The 27,846-nt window shown below is 39.9% G+C and overlaps 2 protein-coding genes across 3 annotated transcripts in view; one reads left to right on the top strand and one right to left on the bottom strand.

Moving 5' to 3' along the window:
- LOC107225437 (protein Tob1) overlaps positions 1-5,709 on the top strand; it is a 120,655-nt gene extending 114,946 nt beyond the window's left edge. The window contains exon 4 of the transcript XR_006904638.1: positions 3,429-5,709. The gene's annotated coding sequence lies outside the window, so the exon portion shown is untranslated. The remainder of the gene's footprint in view (positions 1-3,428) is intronic.
- Positions 5,710-12,136: 6,427 nt separating this feature from the next.
- LOC107226303 (polycomb group protein Pc) lies at positions 12,137-21,125 on the bottom strand. Of its 2 annotated transcripts, none has more exons than XM_015667068.2 (5): positions 19,116-21,125; positions 17,545-17,588; positions 16,637-16,757; positions 16,101-16,520; positions 12,137-16,011 (listed from the first exon to the last, which is right to left on the bottom strand). In XM_015667068.2, exons 1-5 carry the CDS (start codon positions 19,173-19,175, stop codon positions 15,373-15,375), a joined length of 1,284 nt encoding a protein of 427 aa, XP_015522554.1. In that variant the 5' UTR covers positions 19,176-21,125; the 3' UTR covers positions 12,137-15,372. The 2 variants fall into 2 exon arrangements, with proteins under 2 accessions (XP_015522554.1, XP_015522564.1); XM_015667078.2 differs by having other exon boundaries at positions 16,101-16,514.
- Positions 21,126-27,846: the final 6,721 nt, after the last annotated feature.

The following is a 27,846-nucleotide window of genomic DNA, read 5'->3' as shown; positions in this document are numbered from 1 at the left end:
AGCTTGGAAACTTGACCACGTGTATTTTTCATTATTCGTAATACGGAAACGTGTAAGAATTTTCAGCGCTTGGGTAAAAAAACAAAAACACATGAATATTTAACCGTATAATTAATACCACCATATAATATGTATATTATAATCGTATAACGTATGTTTTGACGAGTTGTAAAAGCAAAAGAATTTACAAAATTACGTATATATATATATCTATTATTTTGGGAAATGAAAGTAGTTACGTTGGCAAATTCACGTAAATATGTATAAAATAAAAGCGAACAGCGATTAGTTGCATTATATAATATTACGTGGTATACGTGTATCAATACACGTAACGCGACGATTCTCACAGACGTACGTTACGTACGGTAAACTTATACGTTGATCGGTGAAATATCGCCAATCTTTTGTAACCGAGTGAGTTATATTTTTTACCCAACAAGAAGAAGAAGACAAATTTCAAAAGACGATGACGAAAAATAAACGAATAAATAAAAGAAAATTGTATAAAATATGATTATTATGAAAACTTGCGATGAAAATACGTTACGTATATTTTCGCGAATAAGGCGACATTTGCATATCGCGTCGTTAACGATAAGTACCACACGTTGATACGTATATATATATATATAGATATATATATATTCGATTTTATATTCTAAAATAGATTTAAAGAAGTATCTATACAATCTAGTTTCTCATATTATTATCAATAACAATGACGATGATGTTTAATCGAGTAACGCGGGCGTGAATTCCAACTTCTGAAATTCGATTTAATCGAAGATGAAAAACAAAAAGAGCGTCCCCGATTCCGTTAAATAAATTTTCCATTATGATGATATTGTAATTATATAGTATGTAATAATAATGGTATTACACGTACCTCACTCGATAGTTATTTCTTGCAATTATACCCGTAGTTAACTATACGTTGCAATTAATGATTCAAAACAGAAATATATATGAAGAGTTAGCTAGAATGAGAGAATTATATTGTAGGCACGTAATAAACCTTGTATATTCAACGAATAAGGAGCTGTATCGTGACTCGTATTGCTCGTCAATTTTTTCCCAAATTCAAATCTCATCTGCAAAAACTACAGCGAGGCTTCGCGTTACAATATACACGGGTACATACACATATACTCGCGTATATGCATATACGGGAGGGAAAAACTTTTACACTTATGCTCCTTGTTCGTTGCGGGGTGAGAAAAATGAATTGATCGGTTTGGAGGAAGAAAAAAAAAAAAACAGAACAAATCGACATGTCGAAAAAACAGTAGAGAGCATGCGAATAGCTTTTTATCATATAAAAAATAATCGAGAATAATACGTTCCTGTTGGGAGAACGTCTCGATTAGAAGACGCGCAGAACGAAACAAAACAAGAAAAACAAAAAAAAATAATTAAATATTAGTGGACGCATCCACAAGTCTAGATACTTTTTCACGAATTTTAATACTGAAAGATTATTCATTCTAAATATATATATATATTATATTATCTATCATATTATTATGTGTAATCATTGTCGATTAACGTATATATATATATATACATATATATATATATATATATATATATATATATATATATATATATATATATATATATATATATATATATATATATATTGTAGGTAGATAGATGTAATTTTTTACAACACAAGGAAACAAAATAATAATAATAATAATACACACACACACACACACACGTAAGTGCAGCCTGCATTAGCGACCCCCTGTTAAATTTTTCACTATATTATTAGCTAAATGGGCTGATTATTATAATCGTATACCTATACAATTAAATATAACGTGAAAACAGCATCCCTCCAAAAAATGTAATCACACGTGTCGAGTAACCCTTTAGATCCCGCAATATGAAATAATCAATATAATTACAATATCAAACCATATATTATAAAACTACTACTGTATTATTATTACTATCGTTATATTGATGTGAATTTCTACTGATTCATATACAGAATGATGAGAAATTTCGAGCGATAGATGGCTGATTATTATTCCCGCATGTAAATTCGGAGCAAACATTGGATTAATGATGAATAACTGGGGACATGCGTACATGCTGTTGCGGGAAATGAATCAGTAAGTGAATATGACACGCATTACCGAAAAATGAAGGCAAACACGCGTGATCGCGTTATCGAGAGATGGCTGAAAATTGAAATACGCGGTATGACTAATAATAATAACAATCATAATGGTAACAACAACAACAACAATAATAATAACGACAAAAATTGCATAAGACAAAGAAAAACAAAACAAAACAAAAACAAAAAAAAACACGTTTCACGACGCGATAATAATGTTTTAAAACAAAAGTAATAATAGTAAAACGAATAGTAATAATTGCTTTTTGAATTGTTGCTCGTTTATTTGATGTTGATGTATCTATAACATAACTTCTATATGATCTATCTATGATGAATATAATATCCCTACAATAATGTTACACAGTATTTCTATAAAACATACCCGTAAACTAATTTATTGTGTGACGTTGAATACAGACAGTATGATTAATAATAATAATTACAATAATAATAAAAACAACAATATTTATAATAATAATAATAATAATGATAATAATAATTTTACATACTACCTTACACTGCAGTTTACGTAGAGATGTTTCAGCGTATCCGTAATACGAATTGTATAGATTTAAATATCGTTCAATAAGGGACTGCATATGTATTATATGACGAACGTATTATAACTCTGCAGGCAAAACAATTTTCAGTCACTTAAATACCACAGAAATTTCGATACTAAAGAATATCGTATGTGAATAATAATATTAATAATAATAGTAATAATAATAATATTAATAGTAATAATAATAATAATAACAACAACAACAACAACATCAGTAACAATAATAAATAATAATTATATCGGTATTACAAACGACAAAAGTTATGACGACGACGATGATGATGATGATGATAATAATGCATTGTTTAAACTATGTTTTCATGAGATCTGCATATGTATTCATGCATTAGAATATTCTAACTGTATAACAGTTCTGAGAGTCCGTACGAGCGAAGTTTTTTTTTTTTTTCTTCATCTTGCGTGTTACAGAAATACGCGTATAAACCTAACTCCAAGAATCCATACAATAATACAACAAGTCACGTTACCTTGTACATCGTGATACGTATATTTGTTCAAATGGCCGATGTTTAGTGTAGTGCTTTAACTGATTTGTTGATTAATTGATTAATGGCTGTGCCCAATGTACGTATGCAATTGTCGACTCTGCTCCGTTGATAGGCTGAAAAAGAACCGATTGATATGACGGGCGTGAAATTGATAACTTCTGGAAGGAATTGGCGAGAATATTAACGATTTGTACTAAATCGAGGTATTTGTCATTTGCAGAAAAGTGTTAATATCGATACGTTGACACCCTGGAATGACACTATAAGGGGGCAGAGGAACCAGTAACCATGTCACATGTCTCAAAAACAGCGCAGCTACACCTTGTACATGATCTTAAATGATAGATTTATGATAGTTATATTTAAATTAATAATTATTGTAATTAATTTTCGCAATATATTCCATCTCACGGAATGGAGATGTAAGTAAGGTGGTTAAAAAGAAAATCCGGCATCATTAATTGCGGTGTTTGTATCGATCAAATGTATTGTTTTCAATGTTGTATAATAACAATTGGATCGGAGGTATAATCATGCGCAGGACGCAGTAAGCCAATTTAATATATTATCACAATGATACGTATTTAATATAATATATAGACATTATTATATCGATACCTATTCTAATTCTGATTCAAACATCAGACATACGATATACATAACATATATTTTCACCGCAAAGTGTCCTGCATTCTGCGCAGGGGAATAAAAAGAACTTCGAATAACATTTGCACCGAGAATATTGACGGTGGACTCGTGTTTCGTTGTCTACCGGTAAAATTTTATTTCTAATACTTGAAACATTGCGAATGAAGTATCGTTAATTTAAAATTAATATATATAATAAAAATTTAGATGAACGGTAAATTTATTTCAACATTCCGATGAACTTATTTTTTATCATTGTACGCCGTAAATGCGAAACGCGCATCGATCATAATCTGTGAGTGCAGATGTTATTCGCGAGTACAGGAAAGATTTATTTTACTACGTATAGTAAGGAATTGATGAAGAATCGTTGTGAAATTTCTTATTAAACAGTCGATCGATGATCTATGCGCTTAGAAAAACAAAAACGGAGAAAAATGAATCGATAAAAACCATTTAATTAAAAATCCTGTAATTTTGTTTAATCGTCTTGACGTTAATAAGATTGGAATGTTTTAAAATAAAAATTTTCATGCTATACTTGCATCAAAGTACGTATACGTGAAATCGGGAGAAAAATATTATCAGGCAATTAAATATACGGCTGTCATTGACTGTGACTTACTACATACACCGATATGGAAGTATGTAGCCTATGAAATTTCTCTCTCTCTCTCTCTCTCTCTCTCTCTATCTATCTCTCTCTTTCTTTCTGTACGGTACAACATTCTAAATTAACATCAAGACGAGGAGGAACAGACAAGTCTCTGGTCTTGAATGAAAATCTTGAAAATCGACAGAATGTAGGCTCACGCGTTATTATTGGCCCGCATACAGGATGATTAAAGCAAAATAAGAAGGAAAAGAAACCCAAAAAAAAAAAAAAAAAAAACCAAAAAAACCAAAAAAAAAAATAATGGACTCAATGCTAAGAATTTTCCTAATATTGTGAACAAATTTCGTGAACGTAGTTTATAGTCCCGGAATAAAAGCACTCAACGCACGCGATGAAAACTGTTCTGCGACTATCATTTGCCGGAATTAAAACGTTGGGTGGAAAAGTATTTTTTTCCAACTATCCGCAATTCACTGAAAAAAAAAAATCGAATTGAGGCAAATATTCGTAAATTTACCCACCAGACATAACAAAAGTAATGAGAAATGAAAATCGTTTCTCAAGTTCTGGACGGTACTTGTATTATTCTACTCTAGTATTTCTGTGTGTGAATGAAGTCGCAGAGATTACAGTGCCGTATGAAAAAGAGATCAGAGCAAGATCTGGCCTAAATTATGTGTCATCAATGTGTTATAATTATATACTTACCTTACATCGCTAAAATACATATGCATACATATACGTATCGGTATAGATATGCGATACGTGAAACTGAAAAAAATACCAGACGTACGTGTGTAAGTATATTATACATTATACCTATACCTCTATGTATATGCATATTGTATATAAATGTATATAAATATATATAAATACATATATATTTATATGCATACATATTTTATGAACTAACAAACACGTACATAATGATATAATGATATATTACTAAATATCAATAATTACCTTTTTGATTGTAAGACGTAGCAAGGAGCCGTGCGACGGTCAAGTTTATATTTCTATACTTAGTGAGAAACGGAACTTTCCATTCCGTTATAATATTGAAACATTCAAAATGAAAATGACAAAAAAAAGTAAAAACACAAAAAAAAAGTTGAAAAAAGGGATATATATATATCATATATGTGTATAATAGTCTATAATTTTTCATATTGTTGTACGAATTTTTAAGTTTATATTAAAATGTTTTGTGCATTCATAATTAACCATTTAATGTGTATTTTGAGTAATTCATTTGCATATTACTTATACTCAAAGCCCAGCTGCCTAATCCTCCACCCAACGGTAGAAAATATATACTTAAAGGTATAGTGTTGACCATGTCCGTGTTTCATTAGCCATTTGAGAAGAAATAGAAATCCAGTTGGGCACCAAAGAAGGCTGATTATGGTTTCTGCGGCTAAAGTTACAATGCGTGAAAGCAATTGAAGACGTTAGATGGTTTGGATGGTTTGGATGATACAGTGATAAAATAAATTCTTTCAAGCACTATTCCGACGTAATTTTGCGAGAGAAATCGATTGAGCGCAGTCCCAGGACGCTGCGATCAACGCATCAGAAGTTACAGCCAAAAAACGAGAACCTGTATTTTTGACACTTTTCAGCAGGTGCTTTTTCCTCCGTAGTTTCTCTCCTGTTGGTCCCACGCTCTTTTCGCTGCGTTTTCTGAGTTCCTGGGGGTCCAATTGGTCGGAAAAGGGTCATACAAATCGATTCCAAGACGGAAAATTTTTCGGTCAAAAAAAAAGGAAGGTTAACCCCTTTGTATTTTTGGCGAAAATTTTCGCGATTTTTAAAAGTGCCGGAATAAATTCTTTCTGACACTAATCCGACGTAATTTTGCGAGAGAAATCGATTGGGCGCAGTCCCAGGACGCTGCGATCAACGCATCAGAAGTTACAGCCGAAAAACGAGAACCTGTATTTTTGACACTTTTCAGCAGGTGCTTTTTCCTCCGTAGTTTCTCTCCTGTTGGTCCCACGCTCTTTTCGCTGCGTTTTCTGAGTTCCTGGGGGTCCAATTGGTCGGAAAAGGGTCATACAAATCGATTCCAAGACGGAAAATTTTTCGGTCAAAAAAAAAGGAAGGTTAACCCCTTTGTATTTTTGGCGAAAATTTTCGCGATTTTTAAAAGTGCCGGAATAAATTCTTTCTGACACTAATCCGACGTAATTTTGCGAGAGAAATCGATTGGGCGCAGTCCCAGGACGCTGCGATCAACGCATCAGAAGTTACAGCCGAAAAACGAGAACCTGTATTTTTGACACTTTTCAGCAGGTGCTTTTTCCTCCGTAGTTTCTCTCCTGTTGGTCCCACGCTCTTTTCGCTGTGTTTTCTGAGTTCCTGGGGGTCCAATTGGTCGGAAAAGGGTCATACAAATCGATTCTGAGACGGAAAATTTTTCGGTCAAAAAAAAGAGAAGGTTAACCCCTTTGTATTTTTGGCGAAAATTTTCGCGATTTTTAAAAGTGCCGGAATAAAATCTTTCTGACACTAATCCGACGTAATTTTGCGAGAGAAATCGATTGGGCGCAGTCCCAGGACGCTGCGATCAACGCATCAGAAGTTACAGCCAAAAAACGAGAACCTGTATTTTTGACACTTTTCAGCAGGTGCTTTTTCCTCCGTATTTTCTCTCCTGTTGGTCCCACGCTCTTTTCGCTGCTTTTCTGAGTTCCTGGGGGTCCAATTGGTCGGAAAAGGGTCATACAAATCGATTCTGAGACGGAAAATTTTTCGGTCAAAAAAAAGAGAAGGTTAACCCCTTTGTATTTTTGGCGAAAATTTTCGCGATTTTTAAAAGTGCCGGAATAAATTCTTTCTGACACTAATCCGACGTAATTCTGCGAGAGAAATCGATTGGGCGCAGTCCCAGGACGCTGCGATCAACGCATCAGAAGTTACAGCCAAAAAACGAGAACCTGTATTTTTGACACTTTTCAGCAGGTGCTTTTTCCTCCGTAGTTTCTCTCCTGTTGGTCCCACGCTCTTTTCGCTGCGTTTTCTGAGTTCCTGGGGGTCCAATTGGTCGGAAAAGGGTCATACAAATCGATTCTGAGACGGAAAATTTTTCGGTCAAAAAAAAAGGAAGGTTAACCCCTTTGTATTTTTGGAGAAAATTTTCGCGATTTTTAAAAGTGCCGGAATAAATTCTTTCTGACACTAATCCGACGTAATTTTGCGAGAGAAATCGATTGGGCGCAGTCCCAGGACGCTGCGATCAACGCATCAGAAGTTACAGCCAAAAAACGAGAACCTGTATTTTTGACACTTTTCAGCAGGTGCTTTTTCCTCCGTAGTTTCTCTCCTGTTGGTCCCAGGCTCTTTTCGCTGCGTTTTCTGAGTTCCTGGGGGTCCAATTGGTCGGAAAAGGGTCATACAAATCGATTCTGAGACGGAAAATTTTTCGGTCAAAAAAAAAGGAAGGTTAACCCCTTTGTATTTTTGGCGAAAATTTTCGCGATTTTTAAAAGTGCCGGAATAAATTCTTTCTGACACTAATCCGACGTAATTCTGCGAGAGAAATCGATTGGGCGCAGTCCCAGGACGCTGCGATCAACGCATCAGAAGTTACAGCCAAAAAACGAGAACCAGCATTTTTGACACTTTTCAGCACGTGCTTTTTCCTCCGTAGTTTCTCTCCTGTTGGTCCCACGCTCTTTTCGCTGTGTTTTCTGAGTTCCTGGGGGTCCAATTGGTCGGAAAAGGGTCATACAAATCGATTCTGAGACGGAAAATTTTTCGGTCAAAAAAAAGAGAAGGTTAACCCCTTTGTATTTTTGGCGAAAATTTTCGCGATTTTTAAAAGTGCCGGAATAAAATCTTTCTGACACTAATCCGACGTAATTTTGCGAGAGAAATCGATTGGGCGCAGTCCCAGGACGCTGCGATCAACGCATCAGAAGTTACAGCCAAAAAACGAGAACCTGTATTTTTGACACTTTTCAGCAGGTGCTTTTTCCTCCGTATTTTCTCTCCTGTTGGTCCCACGCTCTTTTCGCTGCTTTTCTGAGTTCCTGGGGGTCCAATTGGTCGGAAAAGGGTCATACAAATCGATTCTGAGACGGAAAATTTTTCGGTCAAAAAAAAAGGAAGGTTAACCCCTTTGTATTTTTGGCGAAAATTTTCGCGATTTTTAAAAGTGCCGGAATAAATTCTTTCTGACACTAATCCGACGTAATTCTGCGAGAGAAATCGATTGGGCGCAGTCCCAGGACGCTGCGATCAACGCATCAGAAGTTACAGCCAAAAAACGAGAACCTGTATTTTTGACACTTTTCAGCAGGTGCTTTTTCCTCCGTAGTTTCTCTCCTGTTGGTCCCACGCTCTTTTCGCTGCGTTTTCTGAGTTCCTGGGGGTCCAATTGGTCGGAAAAGGGTCATACAAATCGATTCTGAGACGGAAAATTTTTCGGTCAAAAAAAAAGGAAGGTTAACCCCTTTGTATTTTTGGAGAAAATTTTCGCGATTTTTAAAAGTGCCGGAATAAATTCTTTCTGACACTAATCCGACGTAATTTTGCGAGAGAAATCGATTGGGCGCAGTCCCAGGACGCTGCGATCAACGCATCAGAAGTTACAGCCAAAAAACGAGAACCTGTATTTTTGACACTTTTCAGCAGGTGCTTTTTCCTCCGTAGTTTCTCTCCTGTTGGTCCCAGGCTCTTTTCGCTGCGTTTTCTGAGTTCCTGGGGGTCCAATTGGTCGGAAAAGGGTCATACAAATCGATTCTGAGACGGAAAATTTTTCGGTCAAAAAAAAAGGAAGGTTAACCCCTTTGTATTTTTGGCGAAAATTTTCGCGATTTTTAAAAGTGCCGGAATAAATTCTTTCTGACACTAATCCGACGTAATTCTGCGAGAGAAATCGATTGGGCGCAGTCCCAGGACGCTGCGATCAACGCATCAGAAGTTACAGCCAAAAAACGAGAACCAGCATTTTTGACACTTTTCAGCACGTGCTTTTTCCTCCGTAGTTTCTCTCCTGTTGGTCCCACGCTCTTTTCGCTGTGTTTTCTGAGTTCCTGGGGGTCCAATTGGTCGGAAAAGGGTCATACAAATCGATTCTGAGACGGAAAATTTTTCGGTCAAAAAAAAGAGAAGGTTAACCCCTTTGTATTTTTGGCGAAAATTTTCGCGATTTTTAAAAGTGCCGGAATAAATTCTTTCTGACACTAATCCGACGTAATTCTGCGAGAGAAATCGATTGGGCGCAGTCCCAGGACGCTGCGATCAACGCATCAGAAGTTACAGCCAAAAAACGAGAACCTGTATTTTTGACACTTTTCAGCAGGTGCTTTTTCCTCCGTAGTTTCTCTCCTGTTGGTCCCACGCTCTTTTCGCTGCGTTTTCTGAGTTCCTGGGGGTCCAATTGGTCGGAAAAGGGTCATACAAATCGATTCTGAGACGGAAAATTTTTCGGTCAAAAAAAAAGGAAGGTTAACCCCTTTGTATTTTTGGAGAAAATTTTCGCGATTTTTAAAAGTGCCGGAATAAATTCTTTCTGACACTAATCCGACGTAATTTTGCGAGAGAAATCGATTGGGCGCAGTCCCAGGACGCTGCGATCAACGCATCAGAAGTTACAGCCAAAAAACGAGAACCTGTATTTTTGACACTTTTCAGCAGGTGCTTTTTCCTCCGTAGTTTCTCTCCTGTTGGTCCCACGCTCTTTTCGCTGCGTTTTCTGAGTTCCTGGGGGTCCAATTGGTCGGAAAAGGGTCATACAAATCGATTCTGAGACGGAAAATTTTTCGGTCAAAAAAAAGGAAGGTTAACCCCTTTGTATTTTTGGCGAAAATTTTCGCGATTTTTAAAAGTGCTGGAATAAATTCTTTCTGACACTAATCCGACGTAATTTTGCGAGAGAAATCGATTGGGCGCAGTCCCAGGACGCTGCGATCAACGCATCAGAAGTTACAGCCAAAAAACGAGAACCTGTATTTTTGACACTTTTCAGCAGGTGCTTTTTCCTCCGTAGTTTCTCTCCTGTTGGTCCCACGCTCTTTTCGCTGCGTTTTCTGAGTTCCTGGGGGTCCAATTGGTCGGAAAAGGGTCATACAAATCGATTCTGAGACGGAAAATTTTTCGGTCAAAAAAAAAGGAAGGTTAACCCCTTTGTATTTTTGGCGAAAATTTTCGCGATTTTTAAAAGTGCTGGAATAAATTCTTTCTGACACTAATCCGACGTAATTTTGCGAGAGAAATCGATTGGGCGCAGTCCCAGGACGCTGCGATCAACGCATCAGAAGTTACAGCCAAAAAACGAGAACCTGTATTTTTGACACTTTTCAGCAGGTGCTTTTTCCTCCGTATTTTCTCTCCTGTTGGTCCCACGCTCTTTTCGCTGCGTTTTCTGAGTTCCTGGGGGTCCAATTGGTCGGAAAAGGGTCATACAAATCGATTCTGAGACAGAAAATTTTTCGGTCAAAAAAAAAGGAAGGTTAACCCCTTTGTATTTTTGGCGAAAATTTTCGCGATTTTTAAAAGTGCCGGAATAAAATCTTTCTGACACTAATCCGACGTAATTTTGCGAGAGAAATCGATTGGGCGCAGTCCCAGGACGCTGCGATCAACGCATCAGAAGTTACAGCCAAAAAACGAGAACCTGTATTTTTGACACTTTTCAGCAGGTGCTTTTTCCTCCGTATTTTCTCTCCTGTTGGTCCCACGCTCTTTTCGCTGCTTTTCTGAGTTCCTGGGGGTCCAATTGGTCGGAAAAGGGTCATACAAATCGATTCTGAGACGGAAAATTTTTCGGTCAAAAAAAAAGGAAGGTTAACCCCTTTGTATTTTTGGCGAAAATTTTCGCGATTTTTAAAAGTGCCGGAATAAATTCTTTCTGACACTAATCCGACGTAATTTTGCGAGAGAAATCGATTGGGCGCAGTCCCAGGACGCTGCGATCAACGCATCAGAAGTTACAGCCAAAAAACGAGAACCTGTATTTTTGACACTTTTCAGCAGGTGCTTTTTCCTCCGTAGTTTCTCTCCTGTTGGTCCCACGCTCTTTTCGCTGCGTTTTCTGAGTTCCTGGGGGTCCAATTGGTCGGAAAAGGGTCATACAAATCGATTCTGAGACGGAAAATTTTTCGGTCAAAAAAAAAGGCAGGTTAACCCCTTTGTATTTTTGGAGAAAATTTTCGCGATTTTTAAAAGTGCCGGAATAAATTCTTTCTGACACTAATCCGACGTAATTTTGCGAGAGAAATCGATCGGGCGCAGTCCCAGGACGCTGCGATCAACGCATCAGAAGTTACAGCCAAAAAACGAAGAATATCAGTCGGAATTTGAATGGAAAGCGCAATGAGTACGTCTAAATTATATTCACGCATCTTTCTTGTCGAAGAATCCCAGAATTACTTGAATATTCCCAAATCAAAGGCACACTATTGAAGTCATTCATATGTAGATATTAAATTTGCCACAGGCTACAAAGAACGTACACTGTGGCCTCGATTCTTCGATCTTCCATCATCAACAGGACTGATGGCAGTGAGGGAACTAATCGCTCTATATCTCATGGCACAATTTTCTACTTGTCACTTAGTCGGCACACAAAATCAGTGTCAGCTCAATTATCAATTAGCGATCCTTCGCAACAGAAAGTATGGGATAGCAAATATATTGACAATAAATTCAATACATAATAATATCAAGTAAAGATTTTATTGAAATATAAGGAATCTGTACCAGACAGAACTAAAATTACTGTTGGATTTGGTACTATCGGGGTTCACATATTTGTTTTGTATTTTCTCAACTCTTCTGCGATTATCTTGTCGTTTTCTGATAAGAAGTTTGGGTTTTCTTGTTTACTCTATGTTTCTTTTGTAGGTGTTGCACGGGATGTGTCTATAAGTACAGAAACAAATATGAAGGTACGGGCACAGTCTATTTCAAAATTCTAAATCTAGTATGGGTTCACCTCTTGTCACCGCTCCTTAAATTTACAAATTACAAGGATATTTTTGATGTATCATTTTTTTTCATCTTTTCTTCGTTTTTCTTTTCTTTTTCCACTTCCAAAATCATCGTATGCATCGTATTTGTCTGTTTCATCGTCCATTTAAAACAACCAATAACTGAAAATACTATTTCTAAGTTGTTTTTTTTTCACCTTTTGTCACCGCAAACTTACATACATTACAAATTGCGATGAGATTTCTTTTTCTCATCGCTCCTTTTTTCTTGTCATCCTTTCTATTTACAATTTTTACAGAGCATTTTCTAAATATACATTTAAATACATTTACGAATTTGTTCTAACTCTTCTTTCCAGGTCATAATTCAGGAGATTATTCAAGGTATCTTCTGCACTCCTCCAAAAATGCGGGATCGAAGGCAAACTTACAAACGAGACTTCCCATTGGTATTCACGTATACTCATTTCTGAGAGAATTACAGAAAGCGATTAAGATTCTCAAATTGTGCAATCAAATATGAACATTAAATGCCAATCATCTTCTCAAATCACTTTTGGGGAAGTCTCAATTTCACTGTAAAAGTTTCGCCGTCTTACATACACAACTTATTAACAAAATATGGTACTGCGAGTACCAGAAACACAAAAAAAAGAAATCATTCATAATAAACATAGTATAGTATAATAAATAAGTAGCAGATATAATCAGCTTCCACATATATATGCATATATAATGTAGAAAATTTATATATATACGTGTGTGTGTATATATATATATATATATATACATTTGTGGGTATACACTGTAGTCATGCATATGATATACACGATTATATCATTGATGTACTGGTTCTGACGAAACTAGTGTGGATGAAATGCGCCAAAAATATCCGACACGTTAAGCAGAGTCATGATAAAATGATGGAGTAGACTTTCAAGCTTTTATATTCCTCTAATAATATGTACGTAACAATTTGGTCATTTCGTAGAAATATCTACGTTCTATGATCAACTTGATATAGCTATAGTAAACTTCTGCCACTGCCTTACTTGGCCGTGCAATATTCGTAGGAATTTTCCGTCGATTCACGAAATCAACAAAACAGTGACGTTACTAACGCTTCCCAGTCTTCTTTATTAACCCTCCCCCGGCCATGTCTTTTTTACTAACGTTGCTGGTCAACATGGACGATTTCTTCGTAAACTCCCCCCCCCCCCCCCCGCCCGCCCCTTAGGGCTTTTCAAAAATTTCCAAAGAAATGAGATAATCAGTTTCACGTGCTCAGTTCATATTTCAGTAGTGAAAATATTAGGATGGACGATATAGTCCATATTGGCCGGCGGAGGGTTAAAACTGCAGATAAATTGAATCAACTGTAAATTTGTGTATTGCAATCTGTTTTGTGAAAATTGAAACAATAAGCTACGCCTTCACAATCTATTATTGAATTCAAATTTTGATTTCTAGCAAAGAAACCTCGAGATGGGTATCAGGTTGAATTCGTACGGCGATCCTCCAGATGCTTTCACATACAGTTCAATCAAACAATTTAATGTGATTGTATGTTACCCTTTACTTTGATTTTCTGGAGACTACAGTCAGTTTAAACATATCAGATCAAAGGATAAGGGATAAAAAGAAAATCAATGAAGGAATCTAGTCGAAATAGTACAGTATGAATTCAAAAATAGGTCAGTTTACCTAATACTTTTTTGGAGTTACGGTTACCTGTTAAAAGGTCAAACAAATCGAAAACGAAATTCGAAATGTTCGCGTAATTTTATCTCTAAATAATAATTCCACAAAACAAATGCAAAATTAAATAGTTTGGTACGACAAATATTTGTCCAAATATTAAGATCCTTGACAAGTCTCTTATCAAGTATCATACAATATACAACAGTATTTCACAAATTTATCATTAAATTATGTCAATCTCGCGTATTGGGAGTTCCGATTTCATTACACAAAATAGTTTTAGCTTGAAATTGAGAATTTATAGAAAAATGCGTAGAAGTCTTTAATCTACGCTCTTCAGCTGTTTCTTATAGTAATGAGTGATGCATTGATTCTCGGAAAAATTATGCTCCTGGCAATGTTATTTGACAACGAGAAATATGCAGCTGATAATTAAGTAGAGCAAGTGTAATTTAGTATTTCTTTTAATATTCTCTTCTTCAGATTCGCTTCTTATGAAAACCAAATATCAATTCGTTCTCATTTTCAAGTCAGAGAAGAGACGAAACGAAATTATTGATTCTAACACTACTCAATAAATAATTCAAGTTTGTAATGAAAACTATAATGTTCATGCCATTCTGTAGTGATCATAGTTTTCTATGCTAAATTTTTAGCTTGGCAACCCTAGAGACACTTGATTAATCAAATAGATACAAAATCATAGGAACTATCTAAAATCGATTAGAAATTAAGCCAATCAAGATATGAATGGAATAATATTATATCAAATAGTATTAAATATTTATAGAAATCGAATCGTCTCTACTCTTAGATCCGTTCAAACCTCTCTGTGTTGAGATTGATAGATTTGGTTTCTATTTTAAAACCAGTTCTCAGTCTTTGCACTCTTAACATTTTCCAAGACGCAGTCTATTTGTAAGTGATTTCATTGATCAGTGGGTGTATATCACAATTGCGCCTGTCGTTTTGAACAAGTATCAATTGCAGAGAAAAATTAGAAACAAATTGTAAACTAGCCGTAGTTTTTCTTTTCAGCGACAAAAAAAAAAATCAATAGCCAATTTAACCATGTGACAGTAATGGTTTCAAGTGAGAGCAGAAAATTCCAAGGTATGCAACAATACGGTAGTGAAAAAGGAAATGTTTCATGGTGTTGTGATTTATCAAAATTTCGCCCTCATTTCTTCTGTATTTGAATAAAGAATTTAACAAAGAAAGAACGAAAAAAGAACATACAATTCTACGCACATCAAATCGCGTTAAAATATGTCACTCTTCGGATCCCTTTCTCTAAAAAATCCTTTTTCAGTCTTACACTCCCGGATTGTGACAGTTTTCAAGTTAACAGTTACATCCGTAATAAATACCTGATCAGCGACAGGATTTCTAGCATGCCAATAATCTGTTCCTGGACTTGTAAGAGGTACGCAAATTTCAGGTTTAGATATATCCGTATGTTGCTTAACGCTTGAAGCATTGCTATTATTGGTGTTGCTATTATTATTATGACTATGATGCCCATTTACAACTGTGGGTAACCTGTTATTATTAGTATACGAATCCATTGGTGTTGGAGATTTGTGACCATTTGTCGCATCTAACGTTACTGTGGAACCATTCGCTTTGTCAATCTTATCGCCAGACCTGTGCTGCTGTTGCTGGTCTGTTACAAGACCCTTCTTTTTCGTCGATTGATCCAACGGAGTATCAAATTGAGGCGATAAAGGTGCTGATGGTGCTCTAGGAAGGGACGGCAGTGGTCCATGAGGTACGTCTGCTTCTTGCCTCTTTTTGTCTTGAGTCGCAGGAGCCAGAGTTGTGGGTACCGCTGGCAGAGGTTCTTCTGGGGTTGATTTGACGCTAGAAGAGGATGGCCTTCTACCGTTGACTTTGTGAGTCTGTTGAGAAAGAAAAGTGAGCTGAAAGGTTGCTTCTTCTTCATCGAACATGGCGATTAAATTGTTTCAACAAATTTTCGCTAACTTACATGATAGGTTGGCGACGTTGGATTCGTCTTTATGGGTAGTAGCCTGGGAATTTTATTAGGAGGTGGACTACCACTTCCGCTGCTTGGACTGCTGGTGGTTATAGTGACGCCAATTTTACCCGACTCTTTACTGAGGACTTCAGCTTTTCTTTTAGTTCCTGCCGGTTCCTTCCTCGACAAGAGAGGTTCGTCACCGCTGCTGTTGGAACTTTCCGAATCGACACTTGGCGCCGACAAATCGGGAGGTACAGGAGATTCGTGACCGTCCAGCGAACTCTGGAGAGTGTCTTCGTCGTGCGTTATTGGATTCAAGAGGGGTGCCGACGTGCTGCCTGTCGTTGACTCATCCTGGCTGTCTTCGCCCACTCTTTCGTCACCACCTGGTTCCTCTCTTACGTCAAGATTTGCGAGAACCTGCTCCTGAACAAGAATTATGTTACATACACGAAAACAAGGCTACAGCAAAATAACTCGATACTACGGGTGATTTCAGCTCAAGAAAAATTTCAGATGTTAATCAGAGTATGGACCCTCACATTGTATCTGGCATCCTTCCTCCTTGGCCTTCTTATTACCGCATTGCCTCGTTCACTCTCTTCAAAGAGCTCGATCAGCCTGACATCCAAAATATTTTCTTCTGGTTCCCAAGTGTTGTGCCTGGAGATAAAAGATACAATTCTAATTGATGTGGTGCTATTTTTTTATTGATTCGTTATTTTCCTCCTGGTCTCATTGATCAGGATGATTTGTTTGTTAATGTCTCCACATACGCATGATTACATCTTGGTGGTTTAAACGTCTTTTGATAGAGTGAGATCAGGCAAAATCTAGATTTCAAATACTTCGGAGAGTGCTTAAAGAATAAGATTTTGCTTTTGACGCATTTATATAGCTTCAATTGGCCGGTGTCGATTTTACAAGAAGAATAGTTCGAATTGTTAATCTGGAAGAGTAGTTGCAACTTGAAACGATACTTGTCCATAATCTTCAAGATTTGCGACCTTTCCACGAATTCCTGCGAGACTAGATTCTATACGGGACTTTTGAATTTGAGCATTTTGATAAAGGAAAGCAGCGAATATTGTTTCGAACACAACGAAGATGAGAAAAATTTTATTAAAAGTCAATTCTAATTAAATTTTACGTAATTTCAACCGAGAACTTCATATATTTGAATTATCGATGTTTACGAAACTACGTACAATAAGAGAACCATTAACTTCTCAAATATCAAGCAACATTATTATCATTAATTGCGAAACTCGCCGGGATATTCTCCTGAAATTTTTTTTACCGAAGTTTTACGTCCTGACAGGCGTCTGTGCGACATGTCGAATAAAATTAGGCATCTACGAAGTAGATAAGGTTGAAACGTGTCGCAGGAATAACTGTAAAGGTACTACATTTAATTCAAATCATATAGGACATAATTGGCCGAACTCACCTCTGACTCCATCCCTTCCATTTGACGAGGTATTCAACCTTTCCCTGCAACAATAAGAGAAACACAGATTTAAAGATCGAGGTGGTAACAATCGAAGTGAATCGAGGACATGAGGACTAACGGGCAGTACGGTAAAGTGGCGAAATAATCATTCGGAGGATAAGGATCTTGATATTGCAACGATAAAATCAACCTAACGAGTTTACGTATAACGATAAAATGAAACTGAATGCGGTGGCGACGATTTTATGAAAGAACATGATAAAACCCCGAGATTATTCTATGCGGCAAACTTTCACGTTAAGATCTGGCATGTTAGTTTACCAGGTAAATCAATAATATACAGTTCCTGATCAGTATTTGCCTCAGGGGTTAGTAAACCCCAATAAACGAACATCAAGCTACTAGCCCCATTCGTCGGTTCGTCGGTTTACATCGATGACGATGATGATGAGCATAATTATGCAAATGATGTGACTAATATTGTTCTTCGCAATTCGGTTATTTTCCAACCAATTCGGTTTGAATGAACTGCGAATATTCGTCGCTGGTGTACGTAAAGGCAAAACAAGACATAAAGTAAAACAACGTTAGGCAAAGCGAGATTAGTTATCTTTGTCTAACCTGGAGAACCGACCGAGAAGCATAAGGATGAAGTTCGTAAAGTTTCAATAAAAATTAAAATATGAATGATTAAGAAAAATCGTTATTACTTCGCACCGTTAAGATTGTCTGAAATTTAATAAACCATGATAAACAAAACATACTCATGAAATATGTATCGAAAAGTGAACACCTTGAAAGTCGTCAGCAAAATGGAAGGATAATAATCGGTTCCCCCTGACACGTTTCGTTACGTTAACGTTACTGACTTCAGCCACGTTTTGAATCAAGGAATATAAGTAAGGAAAAAATTGAATCGTCGCCGTGTGTTCTACAAAACTCCATCGCATATTTGTAAGACAATCCAACGTTGCCGTAGATTCCGTGTCATCGCTGTGGCTGAATGCCGGCATAAATGCCAAAACGGTAGGTAAGTAAGTACGAATACAAATGACAAACAATTTTCGATCATCCATTCGGCGAATCGTGGGGCAAATAGTCACGTGAACGGGATTCAAGGGTGTGGATCAGCGTACACGTACGAAGTGTCGGATTGATCGAGGAAAAGGAAGTTTGAAGCGTAAAAGAAGATAGACAGAGCACACAGGCTGTATACTCGAGAGAAGTTGTTGATTGCGAGATTTCCACGTGATAATGAAAAATCCGATGCCGGTAGGGCGTTGCGTTTGAAAGGCTCTGTACAAATAACGCGTAGTCATGAATCTCTAAAGAGTAGTATAACAGGGAGAACAGGCGAGGGGTGTTGGGTGGAAGAAGAGAAGAAACAGAGCTAAAGAGAGAAATTTCGGTGGCGGGGGGGGGGGGGGGGGTAAAACGGCAACGCCGCATAGACAAACACGCTCGTGTTCTGTCCGTTGGCGCCGCCACTCGGGAAAATGTCGAGCGAGGGTGGTTGAATGATCAAAGTACGTATCCTCCTTGCTCCGCCGGATTGACCGACAACTTACCCGCTTCACCTTTTTCTTCATAATCCTTTCGGCGGCGTAGACTCGATCTCCTAAATCCATGTTTAACAGAGATAATCCTTAACGCAGGTCGGGGGGGTGATGAAAATATCTCACAATCACGGCGTGTTGATATAACGGAGGCACAAAACACACGGACACTTTTCTTTATATATCCAAATGCGGGTGCCGAACAGGTATCCGGTTGGTATCCTTCTTTCGATCGGTGTTATTTTATTCTTGTCGTTGTTGTTAGAGTGGATGGGTGACAAAGACCGGTGCACTATTTATTCCTCTTAAATTTAAAGCCTCCTCGCTGCCACGCACAACAATACGACGCACTGTAGTTAATATTTTCTCATTGTCAACGACAATCGGACGTGACAACAATATCTCGCGCACGTGTGTGATCAGGCAAGACAACAGACGACACACGAGCACCAGAAGCACTGGTACACAATATCACAAGCACACCGCGGTCTCACGGCCGCGAGCGCGTAGCACACGCAGACGCGCGGGCCACACACAGTAAAAAGGTTCAGCTCCTGATGAGCATTGTCAACGTTTTTGGTAAGGGTAGTATGTGATAGTAAATCGTCGACGAACGGGTAGTAGGATCACGTCCATCGGTGGACGTTGCGTGGTACGTCTACAACAGTATCGTCGGCCTTCGCGCCCCGTACTCTATCTTGTGATATACCTGCGGTACTCGTGACAGAGTTCGTTTCAAGCGTGGTATGTTTTACCCGGGGTTTAAACTTTCACGACGATGTGAAACTAGCTGCGACGATGAGAAGTGAAGAAAAGAGAAGATCGAAGGATAGGAGAGGAGAAAAGAGGAACAGCCCCACTGCGAGGTATAAGGTATATTATCTTCGGCGGGACGTTGGTAGCCGGTCTATGGGCAGGGTAGACCGGCACGTTTTCTCGTTCGGCTCTTCGGTAGAGTTCGGTTAGTGTGACGTCAGCCGTAGCGGCGATTCCCCCTCGCGTAAACACCAAACATGGCCGGCGGATACACTGGTGTTCGATGTGGCTCCGATTCGGCGAATAAATCGTGATAAATAACGCGATATACGCGAGAGTTTCTTCACGAGTTTTTCTTCTTTATCGACGGTTCAGGCTGGCTGGACGACCCCGCAGTTAGACTATCGAGGATGAGTATTTGGTGAAGTGAGTGAGAAACTCCGGTTCGTACCGCGTTCGCCGTTCGGCGTCTAGTACATTCTCCGAACGACAGAAGACTACCGACAAGGTCTACCGACCTCCCCTCGGATCTCGAATAGACTCGCCCGACCGAGTTCTCTACCCTGGAGTGGGGGAAACGGGGGAGAAGCTCTCAACGGTACGCGGGGAAAGAGAGGGAGGGAGGGAGAGAGAGAGAGAGAAAAAGAGGGCAAGAGCAGCGCCGCCGATCCTCGAAACAAGAAAGCTGCCTGCCTGCCTGCCTGCCGCCTGCTTGCCTGCCTGCCTCCTCGCCACCCCAAGCCCCCGGAAAGTGAAGCGAGGTTGCCACGTCCTCCGACGAATACGTTCAAATGTCAGAGCGTAAGGACGTTTTAACAATCGAACGCGCCTGGAAACCTTGTCCAAGGATTCCGGTTCGAATATGCGCCCGAGATTGCACTTCGCTGCGAAAACTGCTCAAAACACGACTCGCGAAGAGGTGTCGATGGTCCGGCAACACTGTATTCTCGCCTGCGACGTACTGTCGCACACATATACACATGCGCGGAGTCCCGCGAGTGAAGCGAGCGAGCGAGCGAGCGAACGCCGTAGTAAGTAGCGTAGCTTTAATAATCCGCCGAAGCGACGGAGACACGAACACACACAGAGTCAGCCACGTTATTCACACACAAAACACCACGAATACACCGCGAAGAAACAGAGGCACGCAATCACCGTGAACAGTAAAGGTTCTTTTCACCAGGGGCGCACGCGCGTTTATAAAAAGAGTACGATATACATATACATGAGATCCGAACTCGACACGGTTTCGAACGGTTTGCAGAATTTCACCCTTCCCCCCCCCCGCCCACCCGCTGGTAGTAACGAGGAAACAAAAATAAAAAGAACTATAAGCGAAATAACCACAACGACAACAGTGAGAATAGCAAAAAAGGAACGGATCACCAATCATGTACCAAAGTAACGTGCGTGTCTATATCAACGGTTTTCATTTCGCGGAGAGTATTTTTCCCCTCCCCCGTGAAGTACGCGTACATGCTACCTCGACGGATCCCGAAACAAGAGTGTGTCCTCCTGCCGTCGCGGCAACTCGGCTCTTCTCCCGTCCTTTGGCACGAATAGTTGAATACATAAAAAAAAAAAAGAAAAGCCGACCGCTCGAAGCCCCGCCATTGGCCGAGCCGGCCCGGCACCCTAGTGATTTGACCCCTCTCGGTCACGCGGGCCAATCACGCGCTGGCACGGCCCACGCCGTATCCCCTCACGCGTGCCCGAGGGGCGGAGCATCGGGCAGACTGCGTCGTTCGAGCCCCCTCAATTTCTCTCCCCTCGTCCCCCAGCCGGCGACGACCGGCTCCCGTCGTAGTCGTTGACGCCGTCGTCGTCCCCCTTCGCAATCCCGAATAGAGGAGAGTAGCTCTCCGCTACTGCGCCGCTTCGCGAGGAACACGAGCAACGAGTTTCTGTCGCACACCGGCAAACCGTACACGCATACGTATATGTATATACGTGTATATATCTATACACAGTACGTACATCGCCCCTTGGGAGCTTTGCCGCCGCGGGGCGAAGGGAGGGGAAGGAAAGGGAATTCGAGGGGGCCGGAGGAGGATCGCGGTGGTGTTGTTGGGGCGCAGGATGCCTCGTCCAAAGGGCTGGGGGGCGAGGAGATACGTGCATATACCTATGTACACATATATATCTATATCTATACATATACACACCCCTCTCCGTATCGCCGTCGGCGCGAGTAAGAGAAGAGACCAGGCACCCGGGCGCAGCAGATATCAAACTTTTACCCGAACGGTGTATTGAAATTATACCCGGTGCAAGCGTTTGTCTAGGCGCTGTATAGCCGGCTAGGCTGGACTAGGCTCTTCTCTCTCCTCTCTCCCTCTTCCGTCCCCATCCATCCGTCCGCATCGCATCGCGTCGCGTCGCGTCGCGTCGGTCCGTCCGTCCTGCGGCGATGCCGCTTCTCTAACGCCACGCATCAGCCACGTTCGCAGCGCGGCGCGGCACGGCTGAAGGCAATTTAGGTACCGTGTAGTGCAGTGGATAATATCTATCTCTCTCTGTTCTCTCCCTCGTTGTTCCCTCGGCACCCTCCCACTACTCCATACTTTCGTTCCCCGACCCGCCCTTGCGCTCCCACGGCATTCGTCCGTCGGCCAACACATCGCAGGCGATGCACCTACTCTATACTCCTACTCGCGTCGTCAACCTATTACTAATAAGTAACCTACGGCCGCTACGGCGAGCGAGCAAGCGGAGACGAGGACGACTTCAATTCACGGCTTGGCCAGCGTTAGATCTCGCCTTTGCCCTCCGCCGCACAATCAATCGTTACACAAACCCGCTCGCTTACTTGCTGGATGGTGGATGGCCTGGCCCGGCCCGGCCCCCCTCCGCGTAGAACGGTGCCAACGAAACTGGCGAACATGCTTCGTGCCTTCCTGCCAGCCTGGCGTAAAGAGATGAGAGGAGGAACGGCAGGGGGAGGGGGGGTATATCGAGAGGCATGAAAAAAAAAAGACAAAATAATAGAAGAACGAAGGTGGAGAAGAAGAAGAAGAAGAAGAAGATGATGGAAGAACGAAGGAACGAAAGAACGAAAGAGAGAAAGAAAGAAACCACCCGTTGGCTCCGCGGTACACATACATATATATACACACATATATATATATATATATACATATGTATGTATACGCTTTGGTTTCACGTTGCGCAATCATTAAACCGAATATACATGTTGCAAGCGTGTAGGTTACACAGGCTGCATGTGTACACCGTGCGTCAATTCGCCCAGAGAAAAAGATAGTCGAAGAGAGATAGACAGATGGATGAATAATTATTTGATCGCGGGGCAATACCCCTTAGCGACCGTATGAAAAAACAAAAAAAAAAAAATACAATGTATAATCTAGCGAAAGAGAGAGACGTATGTATTTAGGTAACGTGGACGGACGCCGCATGAGTATATAGCCGAGTGAGTATATAGATGGCCGTGCACGCGTCGCGCGGTAAAGCAAAAGGCAGAAGTCACCTTCTTTGTTCGCGCCGTGGCGTGGCGTGACCTCGGTTGGTCCAACGCGGTTGTACTTTATACTGCACCGAACAATCCTCCATGATGCTTCGCGAGCCGTTCTCAGATTCCCTCTTCGTTCGCTCATTGGCGTATAACCGCGCGCAAGTAGTGGGAAATGAATAAAAGAGAAGAAAAAAGAAAAAAAAAACTTCACGGACAAAACATAAGGATTGCGCGAAACTGTACGGCTACCGTGCATCGAAAGGTCCGCTACGTATCTACGTGACGTGTGCTACAGGAGACACATTTGTTCGCGGCGAGTACATGAAAACCGCAGAAAAAATACTTTCACCATTGTTCGGACAGCTGCATTATTGCACGGTTAATATTAACCGCGGCACATGTGTGTGCGCATCATTTTACGCACATGCACATTGCACACGCACTAATATTCGTCACTGCCGACGTGTAAGGTACGTTAATATAGTAGATGGTTTGTAGGTACGGCTGGGACAGAATTTTCTTTCTACATCCTTGGATGTGTCATCGAATTCGGTATCGCCGGCACGCGATTTTGAAAATTTGAAAGATCTCGAGAACGAAAACTTCTGATCACAATGTGCGTTTGTCGAAAATTCCCACCATGACCCAAGACTTGGGAGCAAAGAAGGATCATACTGCAAAATCATATCAACGTCGGGATAACTTCTTCCGTTATCGCAGGTTTCGATGTACAGCTAACACGGATTGCCCCAAGTCGTGAAGAAAAGCGGCACGCCTGTGTCTTCTTGGATTAAACGGACTCGCGAAGCTTTTCCGCGATAGCTGATCTTTGAAAAGTGTGATATTCCGCTTTATGGCTTGGAATGAGTTCCGATTCAAGGATGCAGAATGCCGAATGATATCCGAAACTCGCTACGATATCCGGTATATAGCTGTAGAATTGATCACAGTGATCAAAGAACGATTGTTACTTGTGTGTAGGACGCATCTGAACATCGCATGAATCTCAAACATTATAGCTCTTTTACGCTTTCAAATTTACAGCGTAACTGATTGTGAGAACCGAGTTTTCAGAACCGCAATGACAGGTATTAATACTCCAGATACAAGGTACAGCACAAAATATATATATAGACTATAAAGTAAAGCTACCAAATATCGAAGTTTAAACTCTTGAATAACAGTAAGTAAGTTAAATCAGAGGAAGACTTTTGAAACTCGTCAATAATCGTATGAAATATTTCACGTGGCACGAGACGTTTTCAAAAAATAAAAAGTACTCGGTACATAAGTACCGATACCATTTTACAAATATATTGTAGATATAATTAACGATACGTTATAATCCCGATGATTGTTACTATGAATAATACCGCGCCGCGCTGATTCAAAGTCTGTTTCAAAGAGTAATAAAATCTGAAATTGCATCGCGATTCGAACTTGCAATTATCTAGTAGGAACCCCTGAGCATTTTTCAACTCTACAATAACAAGGAGCTTTGTATATCCCGAAGCTAAAAAGCCGGAGATGCGACGAAGCGAGCCGCGTTAAGCTTCGTCGAACCGTTGTTGGAGGGGAGGAATGGATGCACGACGGTCGGAGGTGACATTTGGGGGGGTTTAATATCTCGCGAACGGGATGAGGTATCGACCTGAAACCTTCGGCAATCGTTTCTAAACCGTTTGTCGCGACGAATAAAATTTGTCCCAGGTTCTTAGCTCCCCCCGTTCACGAGTTATTACGAAATTAAGGTTTGGCGATTATCGGCTCTCCGCGCGCTGCATCGAAGTGCGCGCGCGCACAAACCTCGTCCGTAACACCGAGCTGTTGTGTGCCATGCCTGAGCTTCGTATTGCTACGCGGCGGTAAATATATTTATTTATAACCTTCTCGCTTTTAGCCGCGAATCGTTAGTTGATCGATATCAAAAACGATTTTCCAAAGGTAAATCATCGGAAGGACTGTAAACTGCAAATGATCATTTTGCCGTATGACCTGAAAGCGGAACAAATCTAACTATGTACAGAAAAATCACACGGCCAAACGTTTTAGAACGAAATTCGTGCAAATATTTGCGTTATAAGAGCAGTAATTCTTTTTTCATTCTATAGAGAACGAGCGAAACATTTTTAAAAAACATCGTTAAACGGACTGCGCGTTTTGCAGACTTGCAACGGCGCGGATCACGTGACGATAATCTACGCCAAATTTTTTTCACGGTGGATATAATATGCACGTGCAAAACGGCCGCGATATCTGTTGGTCGAAATTATCGTGTCTGAGATAATCTAATCAAGGATTAATTAGAAGAGAGAGAGAGAGAGAGAGAGAGAAAGAGATACAGTAATTAAAAAAGACAAGCTATAGCCGTTCTCGCGCATAATTATCAGTTATTACGGCGATGCGTTTTAGCGCCATGTCTGCAATTACCTTCCGTTATATAAACTAAGATATTATAACTTCCGCCAGAATGTTATACAAACTATAGTTAATATAGTACAACTACTTGCAGGTTATACCTTCTTCCAATTAAGTAGGGTGAAGGTTGCATAGGTTTGTAGCACATCCCATAACGTATCGCATTAGTAAAGATGATCAAATCAAATCATCAACTGGCTCCTCGGCGCGATCCCCGTGAGATGAAAGAAGATGCGCGCACCATAATTGTGTGCGTTATGCGTTATCTCGCGTTATAGGGAGCCATAAACCCATAGACTCGCGGTGTATCAGCTTTCGAGGATAATTGCCTGCCCGCCTATACCCACACCTGATTTCTCCATCCTCGAACCTCCGCGTTCAAGCTGTGCCACGATCAGGTAAACTTGTGTGGTATAAAAAGTATACACGATCGAAATTATCAATTATTGTGCGGAATAGTGTTCGACGTGCGGAACGATTATGCAGGGTAAATTTAATGCAAAGCTTGATACATATTCTGCCATTGACAATTGTCAAAACCGGAGTTTGGCCATCGAGGAAACGTTTGCTCATAACAAAACTCCAGGCCTTAGGCTGCAGTTTGATTTTCCGGTTTCATACCTTCTTCCATACGATTCCCGTGCATATAATTCATACATCGTGAAATTTATGCTACCTGCAATCGATGACCACAAACAGCACTGTTCTCCCGATGACAGATATCGCGCGATCATTATATATATATATACATATATCTATCACACCGTTTCGAAATAACGTCAGGTTTCATCCAAGCACCATTTTTTCAAAACGATGGTTTCAACGCTCGTATAAAATAACAATGCAAAATAACAATCCGTTCCGCGTCACCTGTTGAATAGTTACGACACGATATATTAATAGGGATAATTTTCGAACACGTCGTATAGCTGTAACAATGCGGCGGTGTGTAAACTACGTCGTGCACGGTTGTATATATTATGTTCGAACATGGCGACGCGCACATTCTTATCGCCCATTATTATACACTCGCAGTAACCTGCGGATTGCTCGTGGAGAAATACTCTAGGTTACATAACCTACACGTAGTACAAAATTACGTATGTACACACACATGTCCGCATAAGCGATATTCATATTATAGGTACGCGCATGCGCAATTTCCTCGTATAATTTAGGTATTACGATACAGTTTGAATCAAGATTAATCTGACCGGACAACGATGCGATTATTATCCGAGTATAGGTGTGCGTCTTTCGCATTAATTCAACATTACGCACACGTGCAACGAGATAATTCAATTCGCCGTTTATAATTATCTGCTCATGTTTTATAGGCATAGCAAATTTTTTACTCCCAAGCGAGAAACGGGGTTGATAAAATTCATATTCCGTACATGCGGATTCTCAATAAAATATAATGACAATTTAACAAGATATTTATACGCACGTATATGTTAGAAGATAGAGTTTAAAAAAGGAAAAAAAAAATACGTATCGAACGAGTCGCCCGCTAGATGTAAATCCACTTGAACTTGAAGTTTCTATCATAAAAGAAAATCCCATGGGACGTTATTACAATGCCCTTGCATTGCGGAGACACGGACATGTAAGTTCATAGAGCAAACTTTATACCTACGTCCGTACAACATTGTGAAAAATTAATTAACCAATGTTTGTGTAACGTATAGCTGCAAACTCATTCTCGAATCGATATTCACAAGAATTTTATTGATCGTTGTACTTGTCAATATTATAAGCAACTGGATGCAGTTCGTAAGGTATTACACTATACAATATTACGTATTATAGCCTTGCTTGTTCAACTTGTACAGCGTACGTATACTACACCTCCCTGCAGTTAGACGTCGCAAATGTAAAATTCGCAAATATTCCGGCCAATTTTACAGAAAAAATAATCTTAACGTATAAGTATACCAATTATAAAAGTATATTAATTTAATATACCTACCTAGTACTTTATACAATACTTTGTATGCCAAAATTTTTAGGCAACGATTTAATGTTTCACAGACGCGCGTTTCCTGATTTTTAAAATTTTCGCGACATGCGAATTAATCATTAGCACGTGTAACG

Source organism: Neodiprion lecontei, chromosome 5 (genome assembly GCF_021901455.1).
Source record: "Neodiprion lecontei isolate iyNeoLeco1 chromosome 5, iyNeoLeco1.1, whole genome shotgun sequence".
Lineage (NCBI taxonomy): Eukaryota > Metazoa > Arthropoda > Insecta > Hymenoptera > Diprionidae > Neodiprion > Neodiprion lecontei.
This window is presented reverse-complemented; position numbering and strand designations above follow the sequence as displayed.